This window comes from Pipra filicauda, unplaced genomic scaffold (genome assembly GCF_003945595.2).
Source record: "Pipra filicauda isolate LSUMZ 115617 unplaced genomic scaffold, ASM394559v2 scaffold137_size4652046_pilon, whole genome shotgun sequence".
Classification (NCBI taxonomy): domain Eukaryota; kingdom Metazoa; phylum Chordata; class Aves; order Passeriformes; family Pipridae; genus Pipra; species Pipra filicauda.
Window position 1 is genome coordinate 3026247 of NW_024103851.1, and position 24736 is coordinate 3050982.

General features: G+C 43.6%; 3 protein-coding genes across 3 annotated transcripts; 2 read left to right on the forward strand and 1 right to left on the reverse strand.

Annotated features, from left to right (window-relative positions):
• Positions 1-3411: 3411 nt before the first annotated feature.
• Positions 3412-5915, reverse strand: MRPL32 (mitochondrial ribosomal protein L32). Its single transcript, XM_027710132.2, has 3 exons — positions 5675-5915; positions 4593-4777; positions 3412-4006 (listed from the first exon to the last, which is right to left on the reverse strand). Exons 1-3 carry the CDS (start codon positions 5913-5915, stop codon positions 3752-3754), a joined length of 681 nt encoding a protein of 226 aa, XP_027565933.1. The 3' UTR covers positions 3412-3751.
• A 163-nt stretch (positions 5916-6078) lies between these two features.
• Positions 6079-12654, forward strand: PSMA2 (proteasome 20S subunit alpha 2). The gene is made up of 8 exons (XM_027710133.2): positions 6079-6181; positions 8312-8388; positions 8946-9078; positions 9472-9594; positions 9950-10031; positions 11111-11184; positions 11632-11689; positions 11771-12654. The coding sequence occupies exons 1-8, from the start codon at positions 6141-6143 to the stop codon at positions 11885-11887; spliced, it is 705 nt and encodes a 234-aa protein (XP_027565934.1). The 5' UTR covers positions 6079-6140; the 3' UTR covers positions 11888-12654.
• Positions 12655-15848: 3194 nt separating this feature from the next.
• Positions 15849-20239, forward strand: CUNH7orf25 (chromosome unknown C7orf25 homolog). The gene is made up of 2 exons (XM_027710134.2): positions 15849-15926; positions 17919-20239. The coding sequence occupies exon 2, from the start codon at positions 17935-17937 to the stop codon at positions 19201-19203; it is 1269 nt and encodes a 422-aa protein (XP_027565935.2). The 5' UTR covers positions 15849-15926; positions 17919-17934; the 3' UTR covers positions 19204-20239.
• Positions 20240-24736: the final 4497 nt, after the last annotated feature.

The following is a 24736-nucleotide window of genomic DNA, read 5'->3' on the forward strand; positions in this document are numbered from 1 at the left end:
ATCCACAAAAGCCAGTGCATAAGTTCTCTGTATAGACTGAATTAACTATAGTTGGAAAAATCAATTACAATGTATTAGTTTAGATTTCATAACAACTATTGTATTTTTCTTCATACTTATAAAAGTCCTTTTGCAAATGTTTTTCTTACACAGGTGCACTGTTTCCTATCTTACCTGTGATCTCGGGCTTTTGTTTTGCACCTACTGGAAAGCTACACTGCTCTGCCACCTAGTGCTTTCAAGAAGGGTATTTTATACCAAAGGCCAGCTCTGATTGTTCAGTGTGTTCAACAGAATAGATGGGGATCGTGCAGAAACATTTTATTCATATTTTCTTGCTAAATAGGTGATCAAGGAGAAACTTGGTTTATCAGCTACTAAAGACACTAAGAATTGATCACTGCCAGAGATCAACTCCATGTCTGCAGATCTTAGTGTGATACAAAATTGATTAGCAACCTGCATCCTTGTATTTTAGGATGTTACATCATCTTCCTGAATCTTCTTAAAATGTAAAATAAAATAATTTTTACATAAAATCCCTATGGAAGAAAAAATATAATCAAATATAACATGATCATATGAAATTTTTAGACAAAAAATGTCTATTTCAACTACTAGCAGGTACCCAAAGAATCAAATGGCACATGTAAATGGATTCTAGATTACAGCATTTGCAACAACCAGCTTGCTTTTTGTTAATTTTAATGTAGACTGTTTCAAAAAGTGCATGTTCCTATATTAGCACCATTGCCATTTACATTTCTTTCAAAATTACATATAAATAGGGCTTATTTCAAGTAACAGACAATGCCACATATTTTAGAGGAAATTTGATTTTTTAATTTTTTTTTAAGTAATGGAGCTTTGCATTATCAGAGTTAATACAGCAAAGCTCTGAAAATGAGCTTTCCTTTGCTCTTCTTTTGAAGGAAAAGTCATTCAAACTAAACTGCTCTGACTCTCACTGAAGATCATTTCTGCCATAGAAAATTAATTGGTACTATATCAATTCATACTATATCTATGAATCTTCAATATTTGTCAGTTAGTTCTAATTTTTTTTTTAGACACCATGAATACCAGATATTTTACTGACATTCCCTTCACATTACTCAGAAATGACTGTGAAACATTATCAAGCATCTCTTCTTGTCTGGATTGCACAAAAGCAGTACTAACATAAGCTATATGGCCTATATGGCTATGAAATGAATCACAGAATGGTTGGGGTTGGAAGGGACCTCTGGAGATCATCTAGTCCAAACCTCTTGCTAAAGCAGGTTCACGTAGAGCAGGTTGCACGGGACTGTGTCCAGGCAGGTTTTGAATATCTCCGGAGAAGAATATCTCCAGCCTCTCTGATAGCCTGTTCTAGTGCTCAGCCATACTCACATTAAAGTTTTTCCCCATATTCAGATGTGTTTCAGTTTGTGTCTATTGCCCCTTTTCGTGTTCCTGGCCACCACTGAAGAGGAGTTGAGCACCATCCTCTTGACACCTCCCCTTAAAACATTTCTATGCCTTGATAAGGTCATCTCACAGCTCCCTCAGCCTGTTCTTGTAAGAGAGATGCTCCAGTCTCTTAATCATCTTTGTTGCCTTCTGCTGAACCTGCTGCAGGAGCTCCATGTCTCTCTTGTACTGAGGAGCCCAAAGTTGAATAGAGCACTCCAGATGTGGCCTCACTAGGGCTGAGTAGAGGGGCAGGATCACTTCCCTCAACCTTCTGGCAACGCTCTTCCTAATGCAACCCAGGATACCACTGGCCTTCTTGGCCACAAGAACACACTGCTGGCTCATGGGCAGCTTGTTGTCCACCAGGATCCCTAGGCCCTTCTCCGCAGAGCTGCTTTCCAGCAGATTGGCCCTCAGCCCGTATTGGTGCAGGGGATTATTCTTCCCCAGGTGCAGGACCCCACTCTTGCCTTTGTAGAACTTCATTAGGTTCCTCTCTGACTAACTCTCCAGCCTGTCCAGGTCTCACAGAACAGTTGCACAGCACTCTGAGGTATCAGCCACTCCTCCCAGTTCTGTATCATCAGCAAACTTGCTGATGGTGCACTCTGTCCCCTCACCCAGGCCAATCATAAACTGAATAAGACTGGACCCAGTACTGAGCCCTGGGAAACACAGTAGCTACAGGCATCTGGCTGCATGCTGTGGTGCTGACCACAACCCTCTGGGACCTGCCATTCAGCCAGTTCTTGCCTATGAGAATATTGTGGAAGACAGTGTCAAAAGCCTTGCTGAAGTCAAGGTAGACGTTATCCACTGCTCTCCCCTCATCTATCCAACCAGTCGTTCCATCATACAAAGCTATCAGATTGGTCAAGCATGATTTCCCCTTGGTGAATCCATGCTAGTACTTCTGACAGCCTTCTTTTTCTCTGCTTTCTTAGAGATGACAACCAGGATCCATCACCTTTCCAGGAATTAGGGTGACATTAGCTGGCCTGTAGTTTCCTGAGTCTTCCTTCTTGCTCTTTTTGAAGTTCCTCATGTTCTCAGGCACCTCTTCTTCATGATCTTACAAAGATGATGGAGAGTGGTTTAGCAGTAACATCTCCCAGCTCCCTCAGCACTTGAGGCTGCATTCCATCAGGGTCCATGGATTTGTGAGAGTCAAGTTTGCCTTGACACCCACAACTCTAACCTGATCCTCCTCAACCAACACAAAATCTTCCTTTGTCCAGACTTTCTCACTTGCCTACAGGGTCAGGGATTCCTGAGGGCTGCAGTCATGGTAAAGACTGAAGTAAAAAAGACATTCAGTAAGTCTGCCTTCTCCATATCCTTTGTCACCATCAGCAATGGGTCCACGTTTTCTCTAAGTGAAAATCCACAGTGAGGTGCTGTAACTGCACCACTGAGGGGCAGCAACGGACAGTGGAGGGCAAAGTTGCCCCTCTCCACAGAGGACTCCAGACGAAGGCAGGACGGCTGTTTGCAGTTTTCCCAAGCACACACTGACCACCCAGATGACTTAAGGGGAATGATGGCAAAAAGCCAGATTTGACCCTTGTCAAATTTAAAGATTTCCAGTCATTACATTTCAATTTGCTATTTTACTCAAGAAATCAAGTGCACTGTAAAGGGGGGAAAATAGGCTTTCCATATCCCTTTAAGAAAGAAAATAATTTTGTATACTGACAACAGCAAGGAACACTAAGCCTTCAATCCAGTGCAGAAAAAGTACCAATACTATGTATCAATCACTATTTTGCTCAAAACCAGGAATATCACCAATTATCTCAAACAGCAGCATTGTGGAGAGATCCAGACCACGGAAATAACCAAATAACTGTATCTTTCCTTGTAAATAAACTTTGTTTCTAAACAACACTGGCTTTCAACATTTTTTCTCCCTCGGAAACAGCAGCAGCCAAAACCAAAAACCAGACTCCCCCGAAAACTTAACACACTTTATTGTACACTTGTGAATGTTTTCCCTTTATTAAAAAGATGTTATTTACAAAAACCAGCACAGAACATTATTCAGTGTACTGTAAGCAGATGTCCAAATCCAAAGTAGATCCCGATTTCTCTTTGTTGACTGCTGTGATGTATCACTGAGAAGCACTTCCTACTGTATGCTACAGAAACAACACCTGACTGCAAATCATATGGCATGACACAAATCAAGCATTGACATGTTCTGTATTGACATTGAGTGAAGGAGAAAACATTCTTGAAAATAATTTTTTCTCTTGCTGCAGCAACTGTTTTTGTTAGCATTAAATCTATAGCATCAATTTTGAACAAACCAAGATGGGCGTTTCCTGGCTCTTTCAATGATCCGTTTGCCTTCATCTTTTTCTGAAGGCTTTTCTCCATCATAAAGGACAACAGTCTCTACAGTTGGAGCCTTAAATGGTCCTCCTTCCATTTTGCGCATTTCCATCCGTATCAGATGAGTTTCTGCTTTGACCTTTGCGTAGCAATAGCCACAAAGGATGTGTTTCTGTTTCAAGTTTCCACACTCAGGACAAACATCTATGTTCCTCTGAAAAAACAGTGGAAAACAGGAAATTTTGTAATTTGAACAGCACCAACAAAAGAACAGGGAGCAATCACAAACTACTAAAAAATTTAAACGAAATACCAGAGAAGTTCAATTACCATTGAAAAATCTATTCTTCTATATAATTTTTCTGTAATGTGTTGCTATGTCAAACGCTTACTATTAAAAACAGCCTGTGAAGTCAGTATCTAAGTCATTATGCTTATTGATAATGACTCAGTTAGGTGCATAGAAAGCACAGAGCTTTTCCACTTACATTATCTGTTCAGCCAAAATTCATTTTGTTGGTTTGCACCTAAAGTCTCACTATTTATTTAACGACAGACTACTGTCACACATGATGAATGTACCTCTTCCAAAGGATTTTAAAGATTACAGTGTCTTTTATGCTTCTTTATTTATAAACAAAGTTCAGACAGCTTTTTCAGTCAGCACTGACGACTGCGATGATTCTCTAAAACAAGCAAGGTGAAAAATGACTGGTGTAAATATTACTCTGCCCTGTTTGCCACCAACAAAATTACTCGTGGCGGATATGGTGGCAAGGCAGTGGAAGCTTGGTGATTACCTTTACTTGTATAAGCTTGCTGGGATGCCTCCGCCGGCAGCGGTTCACCTCGATGGTGCGCCGTTTCTTGGGCACTGCCATCCACAGGATGCTCTCCAACAGACCCGGTGCTTCGGTGCTACTTTCACTGGCGTCATCTGCTGCTTGTGGAAGAACAGCTGGAGCTTGCACAGCTAGTGCTGGTCCTGAAGGAGAAAGAAAAAGAGGGAGGGGATTGTACTGCTCTGCTCTGCACTGGTGCAGCCTCACCTTGAATATTGTGTGCAGTTTTGGGCTCCACAATATAGGAAAGATACTAAGCTCTTAGTGTCCAAAGGAGAGCAACAAAGATGGTGAAGGGCCTTGAGGGGAAGCTGTATGAGGAGCAGCTGAGGTCACTTGGTCTGTTCAGCCTGGAGGAGACTTAGGGGACACCTCATTGCAGTTTAACAACTTCACTGTGAGGGGAAGAGGAGAGGCAGACATTGATCTCTTCTCTGTGGGGACCAGTGACAGGACCATGGGAATGGCCTGAAGTTGTGTCAGGAAAGGTTTAGGTTGGATCTCAGGAAAAGGTTCTTCACCTAGAGGGTGGCTGGGTGCGGTAACAGGCTCTCCAGGGCAGTGGTCACAGCACCAAGCCTGATAGAGTTCAAGAAGTGTTTGGACAACACTCTCAGGCACAGGGTGTGACTCTTGGGCTTGTCCTATGCAGGGCCAGGAGTCGGACTTCATGATCTTTGTGGGTTCTTTCCAACTCAGCATATGCTGTGATTCTGCGAAATTCCTTAGAGCCAACCCCATTTTCGCTGGCGGCCGCGGAAACACGACACAATGCTGCGGCCACCCCCGAAGGAAGGCGGTCAGAGCGGCGGCCCCCGCCCCGCGCCCTCACGGATCCCAGGGCCGCGCCCCAGCCGTTCAAAGGTAAAACGAGTCCCGCAGCCCCGACAGCGCCCCCTCACAGAATCACAGAATTGTAGAGATGCAAGTGGTGTCTGGAGATCATCTAGTCCAGCCTCCCAGCCAAGGCAGAGTCACCAAGAGCAGGTGGCACAGGAACGCGTCCCGTTCCTTCTTGCGGAGAACAGGGCGGGACTTACCCCAGGGCGGGCTCTGGCCCCCTAGGCCGCCCGGCAAGAGGCCGCGCTCCAGTCGCCCCCAGCAACGCTGGAGGAGAGCGCGAAGCCGCGGCAGCGGAGAGCGGACTAGCACCAGCACCGCCATGGCCTCGCCGAGCCCTCCGTGAAGGTGCGCCTGTCGCTGAGCCTCCTGGGAAACCGAGTGCCCGCCGCATGCCGCGGCATAGCAGGGACACTGGACGAGAACTCCAAGTCCCAGCATTCCCCTCGCTACCGGGAGGGAGGGGCAGTGGAGGGCGCCTGGAGAACTCCAACTCCCAGCGCTCCTCACGGCGCGCCTCTCCGCCAACCGCATCCTGGCAGGCTCAGTCACGCGCGGCCACCGCACCAATCAGCGCGCTCGCCGTGCCCTCGCGCAGGGAGCGGGAGCGGCGGCCGCGCCTGCGTCGAGGGAGCCGGCGCGGAGAGCGCAGGGGCTGGTGCCAAGATGGCGGAGCGCGGCTACAGCTTCTCCCTCACCACCTTCAGGTGCCGGCGCAGGGGCCGCTGCAGGCCCAGGGGCAGCGGCGGGCGGGCTGCCGGGCCAGCGGGAGGGCGGCACGCAGCTTGCACGGAGCGGCCTGCTGGCGGCGGCTACACAGGACCGAGGGGTCGCTTTGCAGAGTCATCGGGCCTGCGGGCGCTGGGGGGCAGCGGGGGCCAGACCCGCACAGGGACGGCGGGCGTGGGGAGAGCGGCGGGGATCGGGCGGTGCTGCCTTGGCCCGAGGGGGACATGCAGCTGCAACAGACTCTTGCCAACCTGAAGGGCTGCTGGCACCCCCGGGGGCGGAGGCGGGGGCTGCGGGAGAGTCCCGACTCCCACCGGCTGTCTGTCGCTGACCTCGGGGCCCGCTGCGGGCGCTGCTTGTGTCTGTTCTCGTTGTGGGCCAAGCTAAGATCTGTCTCGGCACTGGCCCTGCAGCAAGTGCTTGGTGAAACGGCTTAGCAGGGTTGTGTCCCCCCCCCCCCCCCGGACTCTTTAGGCTGGGGAGTGATTCTGTGTTTCTGAGCTAACTGGAAATGCGTGATGACAGCTGAGCTGTGGTATCTTGAGAGCTTGCTTCAGAACAGGCTTTGCAGATGCGGGAATGAATGAAGCAGATGAGTTATAAAGTAGTATATTTTTCTTCTTGCTGCACTTTGCAGTTGCTGCTTTCCGTGCACTTCGTGTTGTGCACAGCCTGGATGTGGGATGGTTGCATGCACGGAATGAATATGCTGCTGTTGGAGTGGTGTCTGTTGAGATGTTGCTCTAATACACAGACTTAAGATTAATTCAGAGAAAAGGAAATTACCTTCCCTTCATTTTTTGACGAAACTATTAAGCTATCCAGGACTATGTTATACATATAAAAAAGAAAAACTGGCAAAAAAGCAAGAACCTTTATATGCTGCTTGTGGTGAAGTTAGACTCCCTTAACCTTAGAGGAGAGTTGTGCTGTGTAATCGCAGAGTGAGTTGCTAAAGGCATGTTGCAGTTAAGCAAATGAAGCAGTTCATGACCTAAAATGATGAAAAGAGTGTTTTTAATGGATGGAAGCAGCCCAGCATGCTTGCTGTGCTCTAGCAGATTGAATTCTCTATTAGCTTTCGGAAATGGTTTCCTGGGGGAGTTACAAACTTTTCGTATTGTACAGAAGCACCATGTGCTCAGAACTCTTGTTCTGATTTGTTAGTATTTTGTAGTGGAGAAGCCAGAATTATTACTTTGTCACCTTTATAACCTGTTTCCTCAGTGTATAAATGACTACAGTGATTGGTTACGGCTTGCTTTGTTCTTTCTGACTCATCTAAGCACCAAGTTACATAATTTTCTATTTTACTTCTGCAACTGTTAAAGCAGCAGTGTCTGAAATACAGCCCAGGCACTAGATCCCACTTGCAAAATCACTTGACAAGTGAGTGGCTGTCTCTGTGCTGTCCTTTTCCCTAAGGGTCAAGAATGGACCTCTTGATCCTGCTCCTTATGAGTAAGTTACTATGCCAGCTTTAACTCCTTTATTTCTGTTCTGATGATTCTGCATCCATTACCAGCACATGGATTGTTAAAGAGAAATTCAGGAATACCTGGAAATGGCACAGAGGTTGTTTCTGTCTTGTGCTTATCTGTCAAAAAGCATAGCTGTTTTTTGCTGGTACCTTTCAGCAGAGAACTTCAGTGTCTTGAAAACTTTTGGACACCACACATATAATGTATATCGTGAGTAGAAACTCATGACACACTCTGAAGATTTTTCCCTCTGAGTGGAAAACTTTTTTAAAATGGTATAAAATTGGAGAACGGACTCGTCCTCCTTCAACCTGCATCCCAGTCACTGCTCCCTACCTGTGACTCCTTAGCTTTCATGAGGGCTGTAGGTTAATGCTGTGTGAGTATCCCAGTAGCACTGCAGCAGTGACTTCTGTGCTGAACCAATTCAACTCCTTTAGAAGCTCTTACAAGTCTTCAGACCTGTGGGGTTTTGTTGTTTGTTTGGTTTTTTTTTAAATTCTGGTCAGAATATGCTGTTGCTGGACGTAAAGAGGCTTAAAAAAGCAAGTTGGCATCAGATTGTTGTAGGAAAGATTCGAGCGCATTGGAATTACGTTAATGTTTCTTTTGCATCTTCCTTTTTAGTCCTTCTGGAAAGCTTGTTCAGATTGAATATGCTTTGGCTGCAGTAGCTGCAGGAGCTCCATCAGTTGGGATTAAAGGTATGTCCAGAAAATAACTACTTTAGTGAAGGATTTGGGATTCTGACTATCCTTTGAGAGAACTAAATCCGTTTGGATTATGTACTGGGTCCTGTGTATTGGACCGTTCTTCATCTTTCCTTCTGTTACATATTTTGTTACTCTTTCAGTGGATTTTCAAATGTTTTAATAGGTTTAGTGTTTTCTGGGGTTCTTTTCTGGGTGATTCTGTAGACGTTCAGGTGGTAGAGATAGGTATTTGGTTTGGAGTTTTTTTTGATTGTTCCTGTCCTTGTATATAGAAATTACACACAAAAAAGTTACTTTGATTACTCAGTTATTAATATGTTATTCAGAATCTTTAGAATGGGACTGTGGGAGCTATATGGTTATTTAAAATGAGAAACAATGGGTTGGGTGGATTCATCAAAGTATCTCTCTTTAACACGATTGTAAACTTGAAGAGTTTTTTTAAAAATAGAGGAAGAAAATTTTTAGTCCGATAAACTTGTTCTGTGTTTCGACTGCTTTCCATAATTTTAGTTTAATATTTAAAAAAATTTCCTGTTCTTTTCCAGCTGCAAATGGAGTGGTGCTGGCAACTGAGAAGAAGCAGAAATCCATTCTGTATGATGAAAGGAGTGTCCACAAAGTAGAACCAATTACCAAACATATAGGTTTAGTGTACAGTGGAATGGGTCCAGATTACAGGTACGAAAACATCTTGTTTGATCACCACTTAGATCCATTTTCATACAAGAAGTGTAAGAAGCAGGTAGCAATTAGCTGTTTCTAAGTCTTTCTAAGTATATGTTGTAATACCATATTTTATTATAATAAAATGACATTCACTTGAAATTTTCCTTAATATATCTGATACCTTGTCAAATAACCTTTTATGTGAAGAATGAAAGTGGTGTTATTCAACCTTAGTTTCAGTTTAAGTGTTTCAGAGATTACTCAGTTGATAAAGGTAAGCCAGCACAGTCTGTTTTCTTACATTAATGTTACGACAGAGGTACAACTCTGTAGCATTGTATTTATTAAGAGTTTTCAGTTCTAGTTAGAATTTCTTTGATATAGTAATTTTGTCTTTGTTTTTAGAGTACTTGTGCACAGAGCTCGGAAGCTGGCCCAACAGTATTACTTGGTTTATCATGAGCCCATTCCAACAGCTCAGCTAGTACAGAGAATTGCTTCTGTGATGCAGGAATACACGCAATCTGGGTATGTGGTGGAATTGCAAAGTTGCTTAGAAAGATGTTTTTTAAAAGTAAGGAGTAACAGCTACCCAATGATTCAAGTTTTTGTGTCAAAGACAGTTTTTCAGTGGAGAACATGCACAGAAAGTGGGCCAGTTGGAGGAGCATGGACTGGCACTGGCTGAGAATGAGTCTCCATATCTTGCAAACCAACACGTCAGACAGGGCAGCATTATTTGGGCTTGTTCTGGTGGTTGACTAGTCATTCCTCATCACAGCTGCAGTCTGGTGGGAACCATTCGGGGGAAGGTTAACACATCCAAAATAATTTAGTCACCTTTGCCTTTCGCTGAATAATTTATCATTTTGTTTTCCTGTAGTGGTGTTCGTCCTTTTGGTGTGTCACTGCTAATATGTGGCTGGAATGAAGGGCGGCCGTATTTATTTCAGTCGGATCCATCTGTAAGTATCTTACATTTGTAAATTCTGCTGCTTTTATAAAACGTGAAATTTCACAGATGCTTATGAAATACTTTCTGTGATGAGAACAATGCAGAGCTAGAACAAAAGATACCTTAACGTAACTTCAGAAGTTAAAATGAGCCATTTCAGTAGGTGCTTGGAGCAAGTCTGGATCATTCTGGACCTACATGTTCCTGAACTGCTTGAGGGATGGGAGCTGCTTTTCAGGGAGATCACCAACCCTTTTCATGCCTTTCCTAGTTGATTGTGCCAGCAAAAATTGCCTTCTGCAACAGATACCAGAAAAAAAAAAGTCTGCTTATGCTGCTCAAAACTGAATGGAAGTTAAAAGCTGTTGTATTGTGAAACATAATGCACATGCCTTTGTATTTAATGACAGTGGTTAAGTGAGTTTATTAGCTAGGTTTGCTCCGCACTTCTGAAAAACTACCCTTTGATGCACATGTGAGGTGCAGTGCTTCAGACAAAAGAAACAAGGAGGTCACTGTCATGATCATCAGTGAGTTTCAGAAGTTTGAATTACTGCCTGATTCTCCAACGTAAAAAGCAAAATGCAGATGCCTTAAGGCAATTTGATTAAGGCATAGACCTGCTGATAGTCTTCATGCCAGAGAGAATAGAAATGATGGCTAAATATCCTGTTAGTAGCTAACATAAATCAGATAGCTGATTTGCAACAAGTTTTTTTATACTACCTAGTCTTCAAAAAGAAGAGTGGAGTGAACCTCAGTAAGGATCTGACTGTGCACTTTCTCAAAGGCAAACATACTATTTCTGTTTAAGGAATCCCAAATCAAAGCTATGCTACCTACTTACTGGTTCATCTTTCATAGTAGTGGGAGGATGAAAATAGTTTGGGCCCCATACAAACATTCTGTACATTTTCACAGCATATGTTCCTGTATCAAATTATTCTGAACGTGATCCAAAATTATCTCCCATAGTCTCAGAACATTCAGTATTTTCGTAATTGTTGCTGTACTTTTTTCCCAAGTAATTGAATACACAGCGTTTGACTAAGTCACACAAAACAGTTCAATAGATTGTTGCTTTTACAGGGAGCTTACTTTGCATGGAAAGCAACAGCAATGGGAAAAAATTACGTCAATGGGAAAACATTCCTTGAGAAAAGGTAACGTATTTGATACTTGTCTAAAAGGATACTGTGTTTTGTTCAGATTCCACATAAAACAGCCAGATTAAAAAAAATGCACACTTTTTAGATTATCAGAATAAAGTTTTAAAATACTTAAGATGTGATGCTTCTAATTTACTTACTTACATATGCACAGGAAATTTGATTAATTTAAACTCTAACTTTTGTGTTTATGGAGAATTGTATGAGTGCAATAAACATTATATTCAACATAATTTGCAGCAATATTGTTATATACAGTGTCAGTATGAAAAGTACTGTTCTTATTTTGACAAATAATAACTTTGACTCATAATGTTACAGTGCTTACAAATAATATTTGTATGAGATTTTAGTAGTGTTTGGGTTTTTAGAGACTCCAGGATTAGTAAAATTTGGAAAGGGCTTTGTCCCTTGCTGAAATACATAAATGTCTGTTTACAGATACAATGAAGATTTGGAGCTTGAAGATGCCATTCATACAGCTATTTTAACACTAAAGGTGAGCAAAATATTTAAGAAAGAAGTTTCTTATGTTATGACTTCATTGATATGATCCACTGAACTGTATTTTTTTTAATAGGAGAGCTTTGAAGGGCAAATGACAGAAGACAACATTGAAGTTGGCATCTGTAATGAAGCTGGTTTTAGGAGGCTCACTCCAACTGAGGTTAAAGACTACTTGGCTGCAATAGCCTAGTAGAAACCAAGCAAGACTGTGTGGTTCACACAAAGGTCTTTTTAATTTTGGCTACTTAAATGTTTTTCTTTGCAGTTTTTGCATACTTATTTCTACATGGTTTGTCTGAGAGATTTTTTAAACATCATGGGTGCAAATACAACGGTCCTTAATATTGTAATACATGAAATCTTGTTAAAGATAATTCTTTCCCTTGATACACAAAATACTGTACAAAATGTAAAGTTATAGTGACAGCTTGAAAAAGGCTAAAGAATAAAATCGAAGGCCACTGTTTTGGGGGAAAGTGTCTGTGTGTCTTTTTAATCCTAGCTTGTTTATCTGCATAAAGCTTAGATTTCAGTATCTTTATTTTTGAGGAAACAGTTTTTCCCATACAGCCGTGATGGATTCATGTTAGACCTTCTAAAGAATTTAAATGTTGAGCGGACAGGATAATTTTTCACTTTGGAATATTGTTTAAATGTTAAGTAATTTCCAGAAATGGTTTTATCTGGTGTAAAAAATCATGTACTTTCACAAAGAGACAGAACAGTCTTCCATTTCAGGTATGAACTGCAATCTACTTGAGCCTCTCTGCTTTTGACCTTCTTCGTCTTTGTGTCACAAGAACTTGTTTTCCATTACTTGAGTTATTTTCGTGGCCCTAGAAATTGCACTTTTTCAACCCTGAAATATTGTTAGAAAAAATAACAGTAATAACTCTTGCTGAAAACTAAATGCATTTATCACCATCAATAAAAATCAACAGGAGTTACAAAACAGAATGAGAGTACGTAATGTAATGACTTTATCCCTTGAATTGTCCTCAAATATTTTCCAACTTGCAAGATAACTCTAAAGACAGGTGCAGAACTTGGATATTATTTGTGGGGGGTGTATGTATCAATACATTTGTTACATGTATAGAGTTGGTCAGGTCATAAGCACAGAATTTACTACAAAAGAAAGGATAAATATATGGTGGGGGGTTCAGCAGAAATAACCTGGTCTGCAGCCGTTTAAGTTACTGTTTGCAGATTTTATATTTTTTTAAAGCAATCTCATTGTTAAAATGTTGATAATGAACAAGGAGTGAGAGCTGCATCCCTCTGCTTGTGTGTCAACTGCATCCCTCTGCTTGTGTGTAAGCCTAAGGGTGGAGGGGAGCTGCCTGGCAGGCTACATGTCATCCAGCCATAACTGATGAAGGAAATACAAAGTATCAGTTAGTCTGCAGAAAGTAGCGTATAACCTAATTGACCTGTGTTTTCCAGTGTCTGTCTTCTGATGGTTCATGTTATCATCAGGTAAATAAGAGTTTCTGAAGCATGCCATAAATGAAATTTTATTTCCTAACGTCAGAAATAAAAGCTCTGTCCGAACAGTTCCTCCAGATCACTTTTTGAGTATTTGGCTCTGAAAACCAGTCCATACTCTGATCCTTATTCTAGAGAAAATTAAACAACTCGGAACTGAAACTGAAGACTTGATATTGCTGCATCTTCAGTTTAAAATATTTATACATAGTCGGTGTTTTAATGATATATAAATATTCAAAAGGGTTTTCTATATGAAAAAATGTAGGTAAGTACTTCAGAAAATGGTTAGCCTGAACTGCAGTAGTTTAATTGTCTCTGCTGCTAGAAACAGTTGATTAGCAAAGAACACCCTATGAAGGGTAGTTGAAACCAAAGCAAGTTACAAATAAATCATGCTTTCTCACTGCCAAGATGGCAACAGTGAGAGAAACAAAAATCTCTTGAGGTTTGGGGGCTGTGGTTTTGGTTTTTAAAAAATTGAGCACCTGCCATCTGGAGAATGTTACTAATTTACAGGTGGCAAAGGGAAGGGAAAAAACCCAGTATCATCCATAGTTTCCTGTGGTTTAAAGATTTAAAAGTAGTAACTGTTCTGTGCATTGTACAGAAGCTATTGTGTTCTGAATTAGGAAAATACTGTCTGTGAGATACCTGATAATAGGTATAAGTGTTGAGGGGGTGTGTCCCCACTCCCCCCCATCCTGCCAGGACAGGCAATCATTACAGCACGGGGCAATTTTAGCACTTCAGTACTTCAGAAGCGTTGCTGAGTTTACTTCATGTTGGACCAATGTTGCAAATGGGTGGCAGCATGAAGCTACTACATTTGTCAGATACTCCGAATGACCACCTCTAGTTGCCAGGTTGCTTCACTGAGTGCTTTTTAGGAATATAAACTGTTCGAATTGGTAAAATAATATTTGATTTATTTTTCAATGGTGGCACATTTTTCTTCTGAGGACAAATAGAAGTGTGCCTTGAAAAACATGAGAATACTATCACTAGGCTCCTCTTACAACAAAAAGCTTCAAAACGGTGAGCAGTTGTAACTTTCCTCTGAGAGTACTTTCCCTTTAGAGTGCTTTCCTCAGGCTGTCTCTCTGCAGTATGATATGGGAGCCCCAAGTCATAATTTCCATAGTAATGATTTATTGCTCCTTGCATAAAGTGGGATCAAGGGGCAGTAAAGCAGACAAATACTCTTTGTGAGAAATAACAAATTGCAGGTGAGATTATTTCAGCTAGCCATGAAGTGTGACTGCTTCGTTTAGCTTGTTCCTAATCTGAAAGAAGAAGAGACAGCAATCACTTAAAGCAGGTGATGTTGATTTGTTTGTCCTGCAAGATGGCCTGCTCCAAGGTAGAGCAGTGTGACACCTACGAGAATTGGGATTTATTAACTAGTAGGATCGGGCTCTGAGAACAGTATTATCATTTCATTAAGTTATTACTTTAAGTCACAGAGTCACAGGATGGGTCAGGTTGGAAGGGACCACACCCAGTCCAACCTCCCTGCTCAAGCAGCGTCATCCTAGAGCACATGGTACAAGATTGTGTCCAGACAGTTCCCCAGTATCTCCAGTGAGGGAGAGTGCACAACCCCTCTTTTACAGTGCACGGTCACTCACACAGTAAAGTACAGGTGCAGTAAGCCCCTTACAACTTACTTTGTCTTACTATTGCTTTCCAGATCTTGTGAAATCGTTTAGGCACTTACTCCCTGCAGGAACCAGCGATCAGAAGGCAAGTCTTTCCCATGCAGGTAGGGAATATTGCTGCATGGAGAGAGGCAAGACCATGGCTATGTCTGCTGCACGAAGGCGGGCAGCAACTTGGGGCAAGCATAAGGGACACTCGCTCACATTTAGCACAGAATCATTTTGTATGGGCTAGTTTTGTTGTTCAAGCTTCATGGATTCAATGGGCGTGGGTCCAGCGTGCACGGAGCCATGGCTGCTGTTTCTCTGCTGAAGTTGAAAGTCAAGGCCAAATTGTTTCTGGCCTGTCTGTTCCCACTCTACTCTGCACTGGTGAAGCCTCACCTTGAATATTGTGTGCAGTTTTGGTCACCACAGTATAAGAAAGATATTAAGCTGTTAGCATCCGAAGGACGCCAGCTTCCCCCTTCCTTGAGGTCACTTGGTCTGTTCAGCCTGGAGGAGACTGAGGGGAGACCTCAATGCAGTTTAACAACTTCTTTGTGAGGGAAAAAGGAGGGGCAGGCACTGATCTCTTCTCTGCGGGGACCAGTGACAGGACCATGGGAACGGCCTGAAGTTATGTCAGGAAAGGTTTAGGTTAGATATTAGGGAAAGGTTCTTCACCCAGAGGGTGGTTGGGCACTGGAACAGGCTCCACAGGTAAGTGCTTACAGCACCAAGCCTGACAGAGTTCAAGAAGTGTTTGGACAATACTCTCAGGCACATGGTGTGACTCCTGGGGATGGTCCTGTGTAGGACCAGGAGTTGGACTCGATGATCCTTGTTGGTCCCTTCCAACTCGGCATATTCTGTGACTCAGTGACTGTGTCTGACCTGACATATTGCCCTTGGCCCTTACAGGCTTTTCGGGACAAGCCGCGGGCACACTGGTGAGCGTGGCCAGGCCAGGCGGGCCGGGCGCGGCGGAGCGAGGCGGGTGGTGCCGTGTCCCCGCCCGGCGGCCCCGGGGGAGGTGCCGGCCGGGCCGAGCAGCCACACGCCACGCCGGCTCGGGGCGAGGGCTGTGGCCGCTGGGCTGTGAGTACGGGCTGCGGGGGCCGGGGAAAGGCGGCGGACCCGGGGGGAGGAAGCGGGGCCAGGAGCACCCGGAGAGGCGAGGCTGGCCCGGGCACATCGCGCCTCGGCAGTGACTGGGGGACGAGGGCGACAGTGGGGACAAGAGCCGGCGTCCGGCGGCGTCCCGCCGCCCGCCCTGCCGGGGCCAGAATGTGGGTGGAGGGCGAGCCTGGAGGGAGCCGGTGCCGCCGGGCCGGGGGCGAGCGCTAAGGGCGCTTTGCCCTCACCGAAGATGGCGCCGCGGCCTCCCCGGTGCTGCGGCCACGTGATGTCGGGGCGGGGGCGGGGAGGGGCGGCCGGTCTTGCCGGTCCCCGATCGGGAAACATCGGGCCCTGAGGGGAAAGGAGGGGGCAAAGAGGGGTCTGCGTGCGAACCTGTGGTTCGTAATGGGGCCACCGTGCAGTTGTCGTGCTGAAAAAGTATTTGGGTTTGTGGGTTTACTCTCACTGCAACCCTTGATGTTCGCTCCGTTTAAGTCTCAGTGTGCCTGGAGTAGGAGTTGTAGCTGCTCTGGGGAAAGGTGCCCAAGTGCTAACCGTGGGGGTTTACTCATGGATTTACACACGAGAATAAGCTTGTAAGAGAAGACTGGGGGGGAAAGGCTGATTGCTCTGTCTAAAGAGAGTCAGTAGGTCGGGTCGGAAGGCATTGGGCTTCTTGGTCATGCTGGATGTTGACTGGGCCAGTAGCAGCTAATTCTGTGTTTCCACTTGTGCGTAATGCAGGGGTGATTTCCACTCCTTGAAGTCAGGCTCCACTGCTACACTGGCAGAGCCTGTTGTAAGACCCAGGCCGTGTCCTGTTGCTCGTTTGTCTTGTCCTTTAACACCAGTTTGCTTCAACGTGCAGGTTAGGTAAGAATTATAGTGTTTATACTTGTAACTGGGAGTCAAAATGGATTAATTTCACTATTCACTATGGTTATTTACTGCCCGTCATTGTGCTGTTGTTTGCTGTGGCATGAATCCTACATTTTTCAAAGACAGCACGCATTCAGTGAAGTAATTCCTATCATACTTTACTTAAGGGAGGCATACTAAAATAATACAAATGCAAAGGAATAGATTTATCAGATGCAACACAGTACATCTCTTGGTAGAATTAGAAAGCATAGCAATTTCTAGGTTCTCCTGACTCTAGAATTGTGAATCATAGTCTTGTCGCGATGCCGTATAATAGAAACATACAATGGTTAAGGTTGGAAGGGACATTAAAGGTCATCTAGTTTCCCCCTACCATGGGCAGGGAAACCTTCCACTAGACCAGGTTGCTCAAAGCCCCATCAAACCTGGCCTGGAATACTTCCAGACATGGGACATCCACAGCTTCTCTGGGCAACTCGTTCCAGTCTCTGAGGGGCTAATCCACTGAGCTGAACAGTGCAGGTTGGAAGCTGGAGAGGATAGAGCCGTGCTCCCCAGAATTGTAAAGTGCAATGGGCTTCCTCTATGCTATGTTAAAATACTTGCTGGGAGTCAGACTTCACAGTTTTTATGTGTATCTGTGAGCTTGGTGGGTATCTTTTAATGATAACTGTGATGAGAGAGAGGCATTTACTTATGGCATTAATTGTATTTCTAATTTTACTCTGGATGGCAGCTTTTGCAAACGAGCTGTAAGAGTTAACATCTAAGTGACTGGTTCAGTGAAGGGCTCCTATGCAGAGAAGGAGGAGGGGGCATTGGAAAGAAACTACAAAACTGGAAGGTGTGTGTGGAGACCTGGATGCTGCTGTTCTTCCTAGATAAGAATTGAGGTTTTCTGAGTCTGTGGGTTGGATGTCCAAAGGTAAAGGAAAGGAATTGAACTCTTTGCTGGGACTTGTGCTGAGGTTCCAGATGCTTGTGCTTTACAATACTGGTAGCTGTTGCATGAAGTCTACCGCAAAGCTTGAGTATATGCTGTTGGAAAGACCTCTTTTCACAATCTTCTCTTTTGCTCTCACTTGATAGGAATAATGTTTCCAACATGTCTGTGCAGTCACTGCTTTGTGAAAGAATTGCTGTTGCCAAAGATTTGATCAAGAGAGCAGAAGCCCTTTCCAAGTCCCAGAAAAGGAGAATAGAAGGTGGGGCAAAACTATGTAGCAAACTGAAGGCTGAACTAAACTTCTTACACAAGGTGGAGGCAGGGAAAGTGGCCATTAAAGAGTCCCATCTGCAGAGTACAAACCTTACCCACCTCCAAGCCATTATTCAGTCAGCAGAGAATCTGGAGGATGTTGTCAGTGTCCTCCATGTCTTTGCTTATGAGGACAGGTTTGGAGACAAACAGACCCTGGTGGTAGATGTTGTTGCAAACGGAGGTCACACATGGGTGAAGGCCATCGGTCGGAAAGCTGAGGCTCTGCATAACATCTGGCTGGGGAGAGGCCAGTATGGTGACAAAAGTGTCATTGAGCAGGCAGAGGACTTCCTGCAAGCAAGCCGTCAGCAGCCGGTGGAGTACAGCAATCCCCACATCATCTTTGCGTTCTACAACAGCGTGTCCAGTCCTATGGCAGAGAGACTCAAGGAGATGGGAATATCTGTGAGAGGAGATATTGTTGCTGTGAACTCACTGGTGGAGCCATCTGCAGACAGCGAGCACCCTAGCACCAGTGAATCAGATGAAGAAGGCCCTGAACTCCTGCAGGTGACCAGAGTGGACCGGGAGAATTTAGTGGCCAGCATTGCTTTTCCTACTCAGATCAAAGTAAATGTCTGCAATAGAGTGAACTTGGACATCACTACCTTAATAACCTATGTCTCTGCTCTGAGCTATGGAGGCTGCTACTTCGTCTTCAAAGAAAAAGTGCTGACAGAGCAAGCAGCCCAAGAAAGGAGGGAGAGAGTGCTGCCTCAGCTGGAGGAGTTCATGGAGGGAAAAGAGCTCTTTGCCTGCGAATCTGCTGTCAGAGATTTTCAGTCCATCTTGGAAACGCTGGGAGGACCTGGGGAGAAAGAGCGAGCTGCATTGCTTGTTAAAAGGGTTACCGTGGTACCAGATCAGCCATCTGAGCGTGCCTTAGGACTAGTGGCTAGTTCAAAAATCAACAGCCGTTCTCTAACCATTTTTGGGACAGGAGACACTTTGAAAGCCATCACCATGACCGCAAATAGTGGGTTTGTGAGGGCAGCGGCAAACCAAGGCGTCAGGTTCAGCGTTTTTGTCCATCAGCCACGAGCATTGACAGAAAGCAAAGAATCTGCTGCCACACCTTTACCAAAGAGCTGCCCATCTGATAATGGACTATAAGTCATTAAATCAGTTAGTCATGGAAATACTGTAGGTACTGCAGTGGAGGCTTTTTGAGAAACAGAAGAATCATAGCAATACAGTTTTGGGTGTGTATCAGTGATGACAGTAAATGTAGCAGTGGAAGAACTCCTCGAGGGATTTGCAATATCTTCACTCATTCCTTGGGGGTTTTTTTGTTCAGCTGACCATTAATTTATTCACTAAAGTAATAAGATGTCAATGAAAATTGTTAACTGGCTTACAGTATATTAATTGTATCCATCCCTATTAAAAAGTTCAGTTAAAGCACAGTTACTATTGTGCCCTTGTCATTTTTGTCCTCTACAGAGAGGTAAGATCCATCATAGATGAACTTTGGGCTTGACTTCTGTGGAACTTAAATATTTCTTTCACCTATCCTATTTGACTGAATTCTTTGTTGATTCAGAGGTACCTTGCATAGACACCTGTGCCTTTTTGGTATATGATGTTTTATGAAGACGTGACTAGTAGCCATGAATAGAAACCAACTTAAGCCTTCTTTCTCTTACTGAAAGGAACCTCTATATGTATACCATGTTAGACTGAATTGGGCAACAACTTTAAAATTCCTGGAAAAATCAGTTGAAATCAGAGTTTATTTGCATTAACATGTGACTCTTGGGCTAAACTTGACAGCCAGTGGTAGCAGACCAAGGATGCAAATCTGATTCCCTTTTCTCCTAGTCTTTGACCAAATGCAAAGTCTTGCTGGGTGCAATGCCCAGCTCGAGATAACAGAATCCTCCTAAACTGAGCCAGCACCCAGGTGGTTTTTGATACTAGTCTGCTATCTGCTGAGGACTCACAGTGAACTTGAGTCTCTCTTTGTTGCATGTGGATTACCTGAAACAAAGCCTCAGTGAGGTCCTTTAGTGTTGGTGTGGCAGATGAGGAGGTTTGCGGGGTATGTTGTTAAATCCTAGCTTGCTCTATAGCAGAGAGAAGCCTTTTCACTGGTGTTGTAATTGCTGAATTTATTCAAAGTGTAGAATAAACAATTCCTTTTTTTGTCTTTTTTCTTTTTTTTTCTTTCCCCAGGAGAGTTTTGCTGTTTTAGAAGTGTTTCTCATGTTTTTTCCTGAATGCTGTAATGACAGCACTTGCTCTTTGGTATTAATTTGCATCAGTTTCCTAGTGGAAAATTTTGAGATGTCAGAGTGAGCCTCTCGGCCCTGAGCTATACATTTTTATCAGGTCAGTGAAAGAGATAACCACTGAATATTTTATAGGCTGTTGTTTCAACATGATAGCATTGTTATGTAGCTTATGGTTCAGGCAAAGAACATTCTCTTGCCTCCTTCCCTCCACTCTAAACCTGTTCCTACAGCACAGTGTGGCTGCAGTGCTGCCCTTAGCCATGGCCTCCACTCATTACTTTCTGGTCCCCAACAGTGATGTAAAGATACTGGTGTGCCCACAAAACCACTCTGCCAGCCTCATCTAGCTGAATAAGCTGAACTCCAAGGAGCAAAAGTGTGCTTCTTGTCCATGTGACTTGCTCTGCTCTTACTATGCCCGTAAACTCTTAGTGGTTGTCACCAGTAACCACATGCTGCATAGCTTTACCTTAAACTTTTAACAATGCAGAGGGCAGTCTGCTCTCTACCTGCCCCTTGTTTCTGTGGGTTGCTGAAGTAGTACATGGGGTTTAATTAAGATGAGCGGAACTGGATTTGGGTTTTTTGCGGCTTCAGCATCCGCTGTACTTACTACCTGCCAATTTCACAGTTCCTCCGTGGTGAGTTCCAACAAAACATCTACTTTGTTCCCACAGTCTAACACAGTGTAATGAAACCTCCTGGCAGGATACAACCCCTACTGTATCCACTAATTTTCTTGAAACTTCTTCTGAGGGGAAAGGAGGACCAACACAATGAAACAATATAAATAATATGTTGGCTTTGCTGCAGAAATGCAAGTCTACCTTAGGAGTTAACAACATACAGGAGCTCAGGGAGGCATCATGGTATGATGGATTTACCAGAGCACAACCACAGATGTCTATGAAATGTTAGAAACAGCTGGAAGGAAAGTGCCTTTCATTCCTATCATGAGACCTCTTGCTCTGGCCACATGTATGATGGCTCTCCTCTCCAGTAGATGTGGGAATAGAGGTGGGGAAGGTCATCTGTCCAAGAGAAAAAGAACTGTGTTTCTGTTTTGTATCAAGTCCTGAAAGAAGATACAAGAAACCTCCTAGTGAATAATTTATGACCAAACAGCCTGGGAGAGAGGGTTTCTTTTTGTTTGCAACTCAGACCTGTAAAAGTTGAGGTCCCAACAGATAGCTTACTATTTAATAGAATCATAGAAACAGAAAATATTAAGGGGTTGGAATGGACCATAAAGATCATCTAGTCCCAACCCCCCTGCCATGGCAGGGACACTTCCACTAGACCAGGTCACTCAAGGCCTTGAACAAGTCTAGCTTGGCCCTGAACACTGCCAGGGTTGGGGCATCCACAGCCTCCCTGGGCAATCTGTTCATGTGGCTAACCACCCTCACATTAAAAAATTTCTTCCTAATATCTATCCTACATTTCGCCTCTTTCAATTTGTACAGTTCCTGACGGAGTCCCTCTCCAGCTTTCCTGTTTCCCCTTCAGATACTGGAAGGTTGCTATGTCTCCGTGCAACCTTCTCTTCTCCAGGCTGAACACCTCAACTTTCTCACCTTCTCTTCATAGGGGAGGGGCTCCAGTCCTTTTACCAAGCCCTCCTCTGGATTTGCTCCAAGAGTTCCATGTCCTTCTTATGATGGGGACACCAGAGCTGCACACACTACTCCAGGTGGCGTCTTAGAAGAGCAGAGTATAGGGGGAGAATCACCCTGTTCGGTTGTGAAGGAAGTTCCTTCCTTTATTAGTTCCTTTCCTCTTCTTTTGTTATTTTTGTGGGGTTTTGTTTTTTTGTTTGTTTGGGGTTTTTTGTTGTTGTTGTTGTTGTTGTTTTTTTGGGGGGGGGGATTTGCCCACTACTTCCCAAGCCTGTGTTAATGCCCTCCCTGCATTTCCTGCAGCTTGATCACCTGTTTCTGGAGGTCTTCCACCAGGGCACCTACTCCTTGACCTCTCCACATTTTCTTTCAGCTGTGCCACCAGGTTGAGCAGATTGTCAGCCTGTTCACACCTCAGACAGATACTGTCTCCACTGTCCTCTGGCATCAGCCACAAGCTCAGACAGTCACTGCAGCTGGAGACCTGGACAACTGCATGGTGCTGTGTGAGGTCCATCTGGCTCATCATGTTCCTTCTGAAAGTGGCTTTTGACAGAGCTGAAAGCACAGTTAGTCCTCTTCTAGTCACTCCCAAAGTTTTTTCCCCTATCTTTGCACCCTGTCTGGCAAACTGCCTGCGCCACACCCTGTTTGCCAGCCTGGGTCTCTCATGTTCCCTGAAGCTGTTTAAATCTCCCTCAGTGCTCCTGGAAATGCCCCCTCTTCACCAATGACTTATCACTGATTAATCTGTTTTACAATATTACAGGGTATATTCGAAGCTAGGTGCATGGTAACAGTGCACTTACGCATGATAATTCATTATGACCTTTTAAGAACTAATCCTTTGTATTTAAGTTAATTTGCTTGCAGCCTTTTTAAAGTGATGAGGACTTTGGATGAATAAATGGGAGACAGCTGCTTCCTTCTGCTTCTCACTGTGACTCGAGAAGTGGGTTTCCATCAATTTCCTTGTAGTATTCCATTTAGCAATCTTGACTATCCTCTTGTGCACTCTCTAAGGAATTTTCTCCAAACCATGGATGAGAGGGCAGTGGCTTGGATTTGTACATGGTAGGTGACCCAGGAAAAGCTGTGAAAAGCCAGTAACCTCTCTATTACCGGGATTAGGAGTGGGTGAGCTCTGTTTGCTGTATTCCTTCAGCCCTACTGCTGCAGAGCTGGCTGACTTGTTTTGTAGTGATACTTTTGTATGACTAGTAAGTGCAACTTTGTTTAAAAGCCTCTGTATCTGGAGCCATCGTGTGGTGATTTTCGTCATTACCAGTCATTTTTGCCCAATGCGCTATTTGTTATTGAATCAATTTTCTCTTTTACTAATTTCTGCCAATCATATGAGCATTATTTTAGGAATATGAAACTCTTCCTGCATGCCCCTGTGCAACTTAAGGGTTCTATTGTTATTTTCTGTCTCCCTGTTGCATTTTGCAATAAAAAAACTCAGAATGCGGATTTTTTTTTTCTCCTCCGGTGGTTATCTGGCTTATCAGTCAAACAGAAGTGTGATGTTGACAGGCTGTAAAAATTATTTTATAAGATGAAACCCAAAACTGAATGCTGGCTTGGAGAAAAAATGTGTAATATTTGATGGCTTGTATACTACCTTTGAATATACTGGTGATCTACATGTATAAACCAGTGTTCTGGTTTGTTGCATTTAGATATCTTCTACTTAATTTCACAAATAGGGGATTAGACATAGAACTTCCCTTATTTATGACTTTCCAAATGAGTAATTAGAAAATACAAAATTATGTTTGCAATTAAGTTGAAAAAAATGAAAACCTAAGACTGCTTATCCTTTCTTCCAGTATCACACAACTGCTTTGTCTATGCTACACCAGGCATTAGAGGATCTGGAGACATCTCATTTGCTGCTATGGATTTTGTTTGGGGTTTTTTCAGTTAAAGTTTTCAGTATTAAGTTCTTTTGCAAAGATGGATTCCTAAACTGTTTCAGGGAACCTTGTTCTTCTGACACTTTAAATTTATTTTACGTTATCTCTGTATGGTTCTATAGTCTCTGAGGAGAGCCAGCATCTCTGTTCTGTGCAGTGCTCAGCCTGCTCTATTTGCTCCAACAGTAAGAATAGCAAAAAGGAATGCTGCAATTGATGCCAGACAGTAGAAAGCACTTGGATATTATGTGATAAATAAATCAATAAGTTAAGTTGTTAGTACATTCATGTTTCTGTATATGTTCGTTACTTGCTATTGCTCTGTCTGACAAAACTTGCAGATCAATGACTTGTTTGTCATTGTACTTGCAAGCTGTGAAAACAGTCAGAGGTAGTTTTTGGGTGTTGTAGCCACTGTTGTGTAAAACTGTTATTCATTGGTAGTTTAATGGCCTAAATAGTAGTTTGTGTTTTGAACTGCCCCTCTCATCTGATGATACCGTCTGGAGACTGTCTGAAAATATTTTCACGACCCTGCCCCTAGTTCCTGCAAACTGAAGGTAGGCTTGGTCACAGCAGTAATAAAATAAGAAAACATAAGCATCAGTTGTTTGGAATGTGTTTGAGAGGAGACCTATAAAAAAATATCCTAAAATCTTTTTAATCTTTTTTGTTAAAGTGGACCAAGAAAAGGATTACAATAATGACGAAGCATGTATAGTTGCAGTGACATTCTTTATTTCAGGTTATTGTGCAAGCAAAACAGCACAGGTCACCTGGTATCTAATTAATCTGGTAAAGTAAGGAAGAATTAGGTGGAGTTCTTTAACTGAAGGTTATGGTTACACTTTTCCTGCAAGTTGTACTTCTAGGA